At 44.6% G+C, this 10,623-nt stretch overlaps 1 protein-coding gene across 1 annotated transcript in view; it reads left to right on the forward strand.

Moving 5' to 3' along the window:
• Positions 1 to 3,988: 3,988 nt before the first annotated feature.
• BMP6 (bone morphogenetic protein 6) overlaps positions 3,989 to 10,623 on the forward strand; it is a 26,492-nt gene continuing 19,857 nt past the window's right edge. Inside the window, exons 1-2 of the mRNA XM_009640394.2 lie at positions 3,989 to 4,077; positions 4,367 to 4,603. Coding sequence (XP_009638689.1) covers positions 3,989 to 4,077; positions 4,367 to 4,603 — 326 coding nt within the window. The remainder of the gene's footprint in view (positions 4,078 to 4,366; positions 4,604 to 10,623) is intronic.

A 10,623-nucleotide genomic window follows, 5' to 3' on the forward strand; every position in this document is an offset into this window, starting at 1 on the left:
GCGACACCGGGTTAGAATTAGAATACACAAAATTCAAAACCACAGTAACCCTAATTTTGCCATTCTTGCCTTTTTAACTGCTCAACAATAGTGTTGTGTTTGTATAGCATTTAAAAATATTTGTTAAGGGGAATGTAAAGAGCTACTGGCAGGCTTCTCTGTTAACTGTTCGTGCATGCTCAGCGGCTCTGCTCAGAAACAAGCTGTAATGAAAAGTCAGGGGTGAGTACTCCTGGTGTCCCCAGCTCAGACTCCTCCTTGTGTTGCAAGCAAAGGAGCAGCTGAAGTTCCAGCCAGGATGGGGGCAGAGACCTGCATGGTGGAGCGGACAGTCCCTTTGGCTCAGAGGATGTGCACCCGTGATGGGCTAAAACCTCCGTTTGCCATCTCCTTTCCCAACTCGCCATGGTATATGCATGCCTGGATCTATAGTCTCCAAGGAGCTACTCCGGCAAATGAGTAATAATGTTCAGGATAATATAGTCTGACCATGAGGATGAATTTTATACGGCTATAGTTCTTGTCATCACCCTACAATCCCTGGGTTTGCCTGGGTTGGTCCTGACGTTCCAGCCAGCACTGGGGAGAGGTTATGGGAGGCCAGCACCACTCAGGGCCGCTCGCTTTCAACCTGCCCCAGCTGTGAGCTGCCTGATTTTTCCCTGCAAGGGCTTTACGAAGTTGGGACATGCACGTGTCCATCTTCAGACAGAAATTAGCTTTGGATTTCACATGTCACCCATCAGACCACCTGAACTAATTCACATGGAAAAAAAAAATTGGAAAGCAGCTTAAGAAATTATTTCTCCTTTTTGCTGTTGCCTTGCACGTTGGCGTGCACTGTCTGCATTTTGAATACGAGGTCATCTGCTGCGTTGTAACGCGATAGTAATACAGACTGCGTAATCCTGGGAACCGGCAGCTTGGATCTTGCCTGTCCAAATTTTACTGTTCTAAAACTTGACTTCTTTGTTAAAAATGAACAGTTTCCAGGGGGTAAAAAGCCCCCAGAGAAGAACTGTTGGCATTTTATATTTTTAAGCTGTCTTGCTGAATGAAAACAGTTGATTATTAACTTGATGGGGTGACAATGAGTATATAGAACTTAAATATATCACCACTCCCACAAAGAAAAAAAAAAGCACCCTCCATTGTATCATGGGAAGATACATAGCCAGAAAAACTTTCCAACTCGTTAAACTTTTATGCTTGCTTCATACAAGCTTATTGTAGGCTTTTTTCCATCCTGTGATGTTGTAGGGACGCAACTGAGGAGGACATCATCAATTTAATAGTATTTCTTTCTGAATGTGCCTTTTTTTGTAACAGAAAAAGTTAAATTACTTGATCTGAAGGATTAAAAAAAGGTTTCCTTGTTTATGTGTTTCAGGTTGTTTATTCTGCCAAGCCTGATAATGAAATCAGTCTGAATGTTTCCCCTGTAATCAGTTTAGTCAGCTTCTGTGATTGTGCGGGGTATTCAGACAAGGACGGGGATAAAGGAAGGAACTTTTAAAAAACAGGAAAATACTATTGTAAACATACCGGGCAAGTTATAAACTGGGAAAGGGTACTTGGGGTCAAGTGTCGTACCTGCAGCTACTTTTGATGCTCTGTGGTAGATGCTTTGGTGTGTTTTTCTTCCTCTTGTGGCTTGTGTTTGACTTTTTAGAAGAGGGGTAGGGGAAAATACTGGTTTAAAGGACTAGAGTCTGGCTATATCACTTTTAAGTTGCCTATTTTATAGTGGAGGCAAGTGAAGGTAAGGCTGCTGTAGCTGACTTGAAGTTGGAAAGGAACAACAAAAAGTGATATTTGGGCTTGGTTTGAGCCAGGTGGGATGGCTCTGCACTCTCCGTCGTGTGCTTAGGGAGGCCACGTAGCATCTTGATGTGGGGCCATAGCTGGCAGGAAGCATCCAATATTCCTTTTGCTGTTTCTCTCCGGTGTAATTTTAGTTTTCTGGCACCTTGATTGGGTTCTGTACTCATCCTGGTTGTGTCCCTCCCCTTGCTCTTCCTGATCCTCCTTTATCATCCTCAGCCATGGGCTTGGGGGAAAGCTGCCTCGCTGCATTCGCCTGTAGGTCAGCTCATCCCCACGACAGTGTGGGAGGGGACGTGGGTTTCGGCTGGTCATTGCACCCGCAAGCAAGGACTTTGTAAGTTCTAAATTGAGAATTGTTGCTTCATATGCGTGTCTCTCCAAACCTGTGGATTTAGACATTCCCTCACCATTAATTACATCCTCTCATCTTGTAGCAGCAAGTAAAAAGGCCAAGTTGGGCACGTTGTTCCGCTGCAAGCAGCTGAACATGGTTTCTTGTTGGTTGGATGCGTGCGAGTTTCTAAAAGTACGTGGCCACTCTGTTTTGGGAAGTGCGTCCTGCGGCGCTTGCGTCAGGGTGGGGAGTAACCAGACAGCCCGGGCCCCTTCTCAGAGGGTGTACACATGAGTCACGCCAACCAGTCCAGCATTGCCAGTCATCCCCAATTAAAAGCAAGGGTGCGTGCTTCAAAGGGAAGCCCGGTTTGCCGATCACTGATGGGCAGCGAGGTAATTCCTAGGTAGCACTGGAAGTGAGTGGTACCATCGTTTGCCTTGGTGCAATCTCTGATGGAGACGCTGGGTGTTACCACCTCCCTTCTGGATCCCATAGGGTCTGGTGACCCGCGTTTGCCAGTCATTTGGCATCTAAATTGCTCAGGCAGATGCAATGAGAGACTGCCAAAATTGGCAACGGCGTCCGACTCTGACAGCGGTTTGTGAGTTTGCCTGGTCGCCCCGTGGCAGCTCTTAATGCAACATCTCCAATGCGGTGTCCCACAAAATGCTCGGCAGCAGTCATGCGGAGGTGAAAAGATTTCCAGGCGAGCTTCAAAGAGAAGGATGTGACTAACTGTCTCGCAGGGAGCCAGGACGTGGACCCAGCCAGATGAGGCAGCTCACATGAAAGGGCTGCCAAAGGAAAGGGAGAGGACACAGACGAAACTGGGACTGGGCGATGAGGAGGAACAGGCGGTTGGGAAAGGTAGAAGGGAAAATCTCTGTGGGCTGTTTCCAGTGGCCAGGGGACATATCTGCTCTCTGGGGAGGTAACCTGTGGGTAAAGCAATGAACCTCAGGCACGTTGGCTGTCATTCCTGGCTCTGCCTCAAGCCTCCGCTGCCTGTCCTTGGACAAGTCACTCTCCCGGTGACTCAGTATCCCAGCTGTAAAAAGGGGATTGCTGCTTGCCTCATGGGATGTTGTGAGGGTAATCTCGGGGACGCCTTTGCAGTTTGATGTATTAAGTGGGAGGGAGCAACAAAATGTGAGCACAAAGATGAACGTGAAAAGGGATCTGTACTTTCCTCGCCGCCTTCTCTGAATGTAATCATGTACCTAATGATAATATAATGGTGACTTATTCATCATTGGCATATACTCTTTCAGTTGCACTGGTGGGAACAGGTTTTTGGTTTTATTTTTTACCCCTCAGGGCTTTAAATACATAATTTTGTATGTTTATGTAATATGTCAATGGTTTAAGCAATTTCTAATAGAAAATTAGAAGAAATAACGAACAATAAATCAAAGTCAGACTAAACCAAGATGTAATTGAGTAATACAATAGTGGGACTAGAAGCAGAGTTTGCAAAGGGGCCCTCAAACAGAGAAAATGCAAATCCTGGGGCCTGAAGAAGGAAGGGTTCTGGTTTGTGTCTGTCTTAAAACTCTGTACCCGATAGCGTACCTGAGGAGGGCTAAGGCCAGAAATGAAAAGGAGTGACTCCTCCTCGGCTCTCTCATTCTCAAATAAGCTTCTGCAAAAGGAAGGTTAACTTTAACCCTTGAAATAAATGTCATGATACTCTTACTCGTCTCATAAGGCACTCTGATGGCTAACACACAAACCCGGCTGCCCCAAACCAGCAGTTTTTAGGACGGTTAGGGAATTGGTTGGCCTGGTGCTCTTACTGCTGTGTCTTTTATGTGCTAAAGCAAAATGGGGCTAACTGCCTCCTCTGTTGGAAGAGGGGTGCGAGGCTTAAAGAAGAACATGGAAGAACATGTGAAGAACATGGAGATCCACAGGTGGAAAATGCTGGGGGCAGTCACAGCTTCAGAGTTTCACAGAGGATCAAAATGCACCGTCATATTTCACCTGTCAAAGTTGACTTTTCTTTAAAAAATAGGAAATCTTAAAGGCATTGGCTAGAGAAGGTGAACACTCATCTTTTCCGAATACTATATTTGAAAGGCTTTAACTGCATAAGCTTTTCTGGCACCTGCCAAGGCTATCTTTGGAGAAAAAAATAGGATTCTTGTTTTTTTCGAAGGAACAGGTGGCAGCATGTGGAAACCTTTTGTTGTTAAATTTTAGTCACGGTTCCTTTTTCTCCTTTTCTTTCCTTTTCCCATCTGCAGTTGAGTATGACAAGGAGTTCACGCCTCACCAGCGGCACCACAAGGAGTTCAAGTTTAATTTGTCTCAGATCCCTGAGGGCGAGGCCGTCACAGCCGCTGAGTTTCGGATCTACAAGGACTGCGTTGTGGGGAGCTTTAAAAACCAAACTTTCCTTATCAGCATCTACCAAGTGCTGCAGGAACATCAGAACAGGTACGCAAGGGAGAGCTTGCTCTGTGCCACCAGCCGCTGTCCTGGGGAAGGCTGAGCTGGTGCATGATGTTGAGAGGACTGCTCAATAAATACCGGGTTTGATCACATTAATGGGGTTATGTTACTGCATGGTCCTTTCCTTGTGGGAAATGGGCTTGGTCGAGTGCAAAATGGACCTCAGATGGAGAAAGTCCACGGTATTGTAGCCTAGGGTGTCACTTAGCTGCAACCTCTGTGTTGTCTTTAAATAGAGCAAGAGTCTGATGTGAGGCAGTAGATTGTTAAACTAAAGTTACTATGCTGGCATTGCTCTTGTGTACCAAAGAACACATATCCCCTTTCAACTTAACACTACCAGCATAAAAAGCATAACCTGTTTGAAAAATACTGGTAATTAGTGCAGACTCAACCCGCTCTTGGGTGGACTTGCATTGAAGTAAATAAAGCAGAAGAAAATTCAGCATGCTGACCACATGTACAAAATCACTCCTGGGCTTTCAGTGGCAATGAGAGAGGCAAAAGAGAGAGAGGCTGGATAGAAACTGTGACGTACAAATCCAAACAAGTGTAAATGGGGTGATTAATTTTAAAAGGGTAATGCTTCTGATGGGGGAATCATGCAAGGCAAAAAGATGGAAATATGTGGTCAATTAAATGTCAGGCTAATGCTGTGGTACAAAAGTGTTTCATTACTTCTGCTGAAATGTGTCAGGACTGTAACTGTTCCTCTACTGCAGACAGGAAAAAAGAAATCTGAAACAGCAGGGTTTTAAAAATCTCCATTTCTTTCCTCTGTGAAGGTTTCCTGGATGTTTTCCTTTCTGTTCCTTTTTTCTCCAGCATTTCCATTGATACCATTTGGGGGGATCCACCTTTGATGATTTGCTGTTTTGAGGGTAACATCAAATAGTTAATAGTTGTTCTGTGGGGAATGTGTCCTCTGGGGAAATGGAGAGAAATATGTAAGTGACGGGGAAGAAGGTGTTAGTTTTAAAAGGTCAGTGTTCCCTTTGCACTTTGAGTTGCGGGTTGCTGGAGTGCCTCCGGGGTAAAGTGCTTGCTGGTTAGGATGTTACGTCAATACCCACTTGAAGAGCTGATGGAAGTCCAGACGGTCATGCAGATTTCATAGATGTTAGCTGCATTGTTCATTTGTAGCCACATTGAACAAAAAGTAGTGAATGTTGGTCTGTTTTAGATTTCACAAGTAGGGATTCCACCTCTGGAGCTGGGGGAAAACCTCTGCCAAGTGTCTGTGGAAGCGCTCAATATGCTGCACTGGGTTGGTCACCAAAGCAGGGCACAGAATATGCCAGGTCTAAGATTGCCTCTTCTAAGGAGAACTGTCAACTTTTATATGTGTGTAACCATCTTTCATGGTAAACTGAGCAAACAAGCAATGCATTGCAGGAAAGAGAATAAAAGTATGGGACACAGCCCCTAATGTAGCCTGTTCCTGAGAAGTTTACAAACTCTTTGTTCCAAAAGTGGCTCTAAGTTCTTTGTACAGCAATGATGCTGGCACCTCTTATTTTTGTTTCAAATACCATGCCAGAAAAATGCCAAAGTCAGATTGCGCTGTGAAGCTGCGATGCGCATCCTTTGGCACTGGGCACTTCAGTGTCTGCAGGTGCTGGGCATCTCTGGGTACTAGAGACCTCCCTACGGGTGGAGCAGAGGCAGCATCTCTGATGGGGATCACCAGGGTGGTCTCTCTCCAGAGCTGGCGAGTATTTCGGGTCTTTCAGTTCCCTTCCGTTGTGTTCCTCCTGCCACTGCTGGCGGCCGTGCTGAGGGGATCCCACCGTTGGGACTGGGAATCGTAAAGTGGCTTCCTCCAGGTCCAGACTGCCAGCAATTCACCATCCCTCCTGACATGGGCTAGGCGTGAACCGCTGACCCAGGGATGAGTGTCTGTAGTTCATTACTAACCTCTGACTCATCCAGTCCCTCAAGGCTCCCTTTTTGTTTCTTTTTCTTCTTTATTTATTTATTTTTACTAGTGGGAAGGAGGGAGACGTTTGGCTAAAGAAACCTGCAGTTTGGATGAGTCTGTGGGACTTGTCACACCATCTGCGCAGAGGTGGCCAAAACGTGGCTCACGGATTCCTGCAGTTGTAAAAAGGACGTGCCCTTTTCCGCCCGTTTTCCTTTCGGCTTAAAGGACTCTTTCATGTACATGTAAAATATGAAAGCACATAGGAAAATGTGTGCTTATGTATGAATACATGCATATGTATGTATTCTCTATACATATCTGTACATAAAAGTGTATATATATATTGTCATCTATATTAATTGTCCTCTCTGTATTAAAAACATGCAGATGTTAAAAGACAGTTAAGTTATTAGAAGCTGCTTACTGCTCTTCTGTGTTACCTTCAGCTGAGGTTCTGACTCCATAGGCAGCTGCCACCATAGATTCAAACATGCAGCCGCGTTGGTTACCTGGGTGGACTTTGGCCTGTAAACATTCTTGAGAATGCATACTAAAAAAAGTTGTATTTAGCTCTTCACTAATATCTCTGTATGGAGGGGAAAAATGCCTCAGATTCTTCTGGTATGCCTTAAGGAGCCGTATTCTGTGCATGGTTTGGGGTTTTGATCATCAAGTCGCTTCTTTGCTTTTACTGGGGGGGTGGAATCCAAAGCACTTTTTTCTCCCTCTTTTGTCTCAGTGGGTTAATTTGGAACATAATGTTTTCTTTTCCTGTTGAGAACACTAGAAGGTTAAATTACAAAAAAAAAAAAGCACTTTTTTTTGAAGGAACTTGCTAAATATTTCTAAGGCTTCTGCTGCAGTTTAGCAGACATCTTATGAGCCAGAAAAGAACAGCTGCCTTTGACTTAAAAAAAAAATACTAAAAAAAGTTGTGTCACACTTCCTTTGGACTAATGGTTTGAATAACAGCCTGGTATTTCCTGACATTTGATGACATTTTATTGCATAAGGAAGAGTCTGTACAGATCTTGAAGGGTAGCTGGTGAGCTAGCAGGTAAAACAGAAGGAGTTGAAGTAGCACCTTTTTTCATCTTGTTCTGCTGACGAATATTCCTTCTGGTCAGGAAAATTCGTCTCTGAAGGCCACAGAAAGTGCCTATTTGGTTTATTTGCAGTCTTGAGACAAAGTTCAAAGTCACCATGTTAATCTTGGCTTTTATGAGGTTAACAGTTGTCTGTGGCGATTATTGGTAGCTAATAAAATACTTTTGGGTGCAAATAATTCTTAATGGGGCAGCTGGCTTGTAGAGATTTAAACCAGCAGTCCGCAAGAGAAAGGCAGCATGCACCTCTGAGGGGAAAAAATATAAAGAAAAAGAAACCTGCCTGCTCCTCTCAAAGAACTGAGCTTGGGAGGGCAGGAGGTAAGAGAAAGATTCAGTGAATACAAATCTTCACTGAAGCTCACAGCCTGGAAGTATCCCTTGGCTCCAATTAAGTGTAATGAAGTGGCTTAATTCAGTATTACTTGAGCAAAGAAAAAACAAAAGCTCATCTGGACAGTACAAGCGTAAGCGTGTGACTCCAGCCCAGATGTGCGTGCTGCTGCACGGAATCGCAAGGCACTGCTGGCCGTTCCCTGATGGCCAAACCCAAAACCAAGCCTGAGGCTAAAATTTCTACCAGGTGCTGAATTATCAAACTGAGTTTTGCCACTGTAGACAAGGTTAAAAGCCAGGATTATATGAGCCCATTTGAGACCGTCTCCTAGACAGGGGTGTGTGCGGAGAGAGCACAAATGATCAGAGATCGATGCTGATTGAAATAGCATAACCTTCGGGGAGAAATTTGACCCTCTCCTCGTTCAAAGCCATCAGAAATATGAAAACGATACTCGTGGAGGCTCCAGGCAGTGAAACGCACATTGAGGGCAGTGTGGTCTAAGTACATTCTCTCTTAAAAAAGAAAACATTTTAATACTGACTCACTTGTGTCAGTAATATTTTCATCTCCCCATTCCTTCCACCCTTTCGTAAGGTAAAAAAAATAGTGCCTAGAAACTAGGCTTTTGTTTTATAACCAAACCGCAGTTAACAGCCACGTTTTGTCATAATACAAACTGCTGGAGTTGTCAGTGGGACGCTGTGAAGAGATTAATGAAATCCTCAGGATAGGTCAAGCTTGTGGCCAGCCGTCAGCGTTATGCATTTCGGGTTGTGTGGAGAAGAGGCTTCACCAAACAAGGTTGAGATGATGACGTCTAGTTTGCTCTGAGGGGGATGACTCTGGGGTTTGAAATGGGCTGTGGGCTCTAGGGGCTGATGTCAGGAGGGGCAACAGGCAATACATCTGCCGGATGCTGCTGCCCTTCAGCTTCTGGCCCCCTAGAGTTTAAGAGACTGTGCTGTTTGAAGGCTAGGGCAGGATTTTTTTTTCTTTTTTTTTTTTCCTTTGGTATGTGCAGAAAGTGGGGAGATTTGCCAAAGCACCGGTTTAGGAGGACAAGCGGCATCAGCTTCCAGGTGCTTGCGCCACCTTGGCCGCAGCTGAGGGGACGCTTAGTTTCAGCAGGCGGGAGCTGTGCAGCCTCCACTCTCCTCCCTTTGGTGGTACTGATACACACCTAAGCCCTGCATGTGGGCTTGTTTCTAAGGTGTAGCACTGATTTTATGGAAGGACCAGCAAAGCCCTCTGTGACTTCTGATACCTCCTGGGAGTGGATCGCCGTGTAAGCAAGACCGTCGTAAGGGAAAGGAAGAAATGGGTACGACCCTGGAAACAGCTCATTAATTTCTTTTTCTTTCTCGAAACTTCCTTGCTTTCACCCAGAGAGGTGTCAGGTCAGGACTAGGGAAGGCAGTTTATGGTTGATCAAAGATGTTAGTCCTTGGTTTGGATCATCAGTATGTTTTCAAGTGTAAATATCCTGCTAATGCAGACCTCAAAACACTCCCACACTGTCCAAACAACTGATCTATGAAAAACACAGTGGCCTGTGTTAGTGATCAAAGGAAGATATGGTACCTTAATGGTCAAAGTTTATTAAACAGTTTCGTTTTCACCCAGAATGAAATATGAGGACTTGATGTGCAGAAAGATTCCTCCAGTATGATAAGACACGTGTGGACATAGGGGTGCCCTGCCTGGGGAGTATGTGCTTCTTCTGAATACAGTTCCTTAAGGGTTAAGGCAGTCGTTGGTTTTTAGCTGCCAGTTACAGTGGTAATAAAGTCTTCCTCTTTGCAACAGGATATTTATACAAATGCGATCCGAGCTTCTAATCTAAAGGGCAAATTGATTTGCCGGCAGTGTTTATAGCTTAGAAAATAAATAACCGTCCTCAACTGGGTTTTGGAATGGGTTGTGTAATACAAATGACAAAGCTAGCATCAATCTGTTTCAAGTTGGGGTCAGATTTGTGTATAGTGTGCATATATTTGTATATGATAGAGCTGTTTCCATGATGCTATAGAGAAGTCTCTGTCCACATTTCAGTTCAACTCCCACTGTGGGTATGCGACTTGTTGTGTTTTAGGGTGGTTGGGTTTTAGTAGTTTAAAAGTCAAAGTTATTCTGGATGAAACTTACTTGTTCCATAACCAGCTGGCTTTTTCTACCAAAACTAAAGAATACCATATCAGTGTCTTATTTCTTTTCTTAAAGGACAAAGATAAATACTACCCCTTTGCCCTCTCCCTCATCTTCGTGCCTCAAACTGTGTTTAAACTTTGAGGCCATCACTAAGACTACAACATCCCGTAGTCTTATTTGAGTCATAGTCAAGGAAATGAGAAATGTATCTCCTATCCCCGTGACTTGGGACAATTTTTTTTCCCCACTGTTCCTGTTGGTAAAATGTTCATTCCTCAGAGCTGCGAAGCTCAAGACCTTGAGCTGGATGTGGGGGAGCACCTTTGCATTCAAATACCAGCGTTGGCTTTACTGCAAATTGTCACAGACCTGTAGGCTGAGCTTCCTGCAGTCTTTGCATGGGGAGACCACATCCTCTACCTTTAGGCTCTGATCTTCCACTCTGCCAGATGCAGCCTTGAAACCAATTTTTCACCCTGCCGCTCTT

Source organism: Egretta garzetta, unplaced genomic scaffold, assembly GCF_000687185.1.
Source record: "Egretta garzetta isolate BGI_Z169 unplaced genomic scaffold, ASM68718v1 scaffold246, whole genome shotgun sequence".
Taxonomy (NCBI): Eukaryota; Metazoa; Chordata; class Aves; order Pelecaniformes; family Ardeidae; genus Egretta; species Egretta garzetta.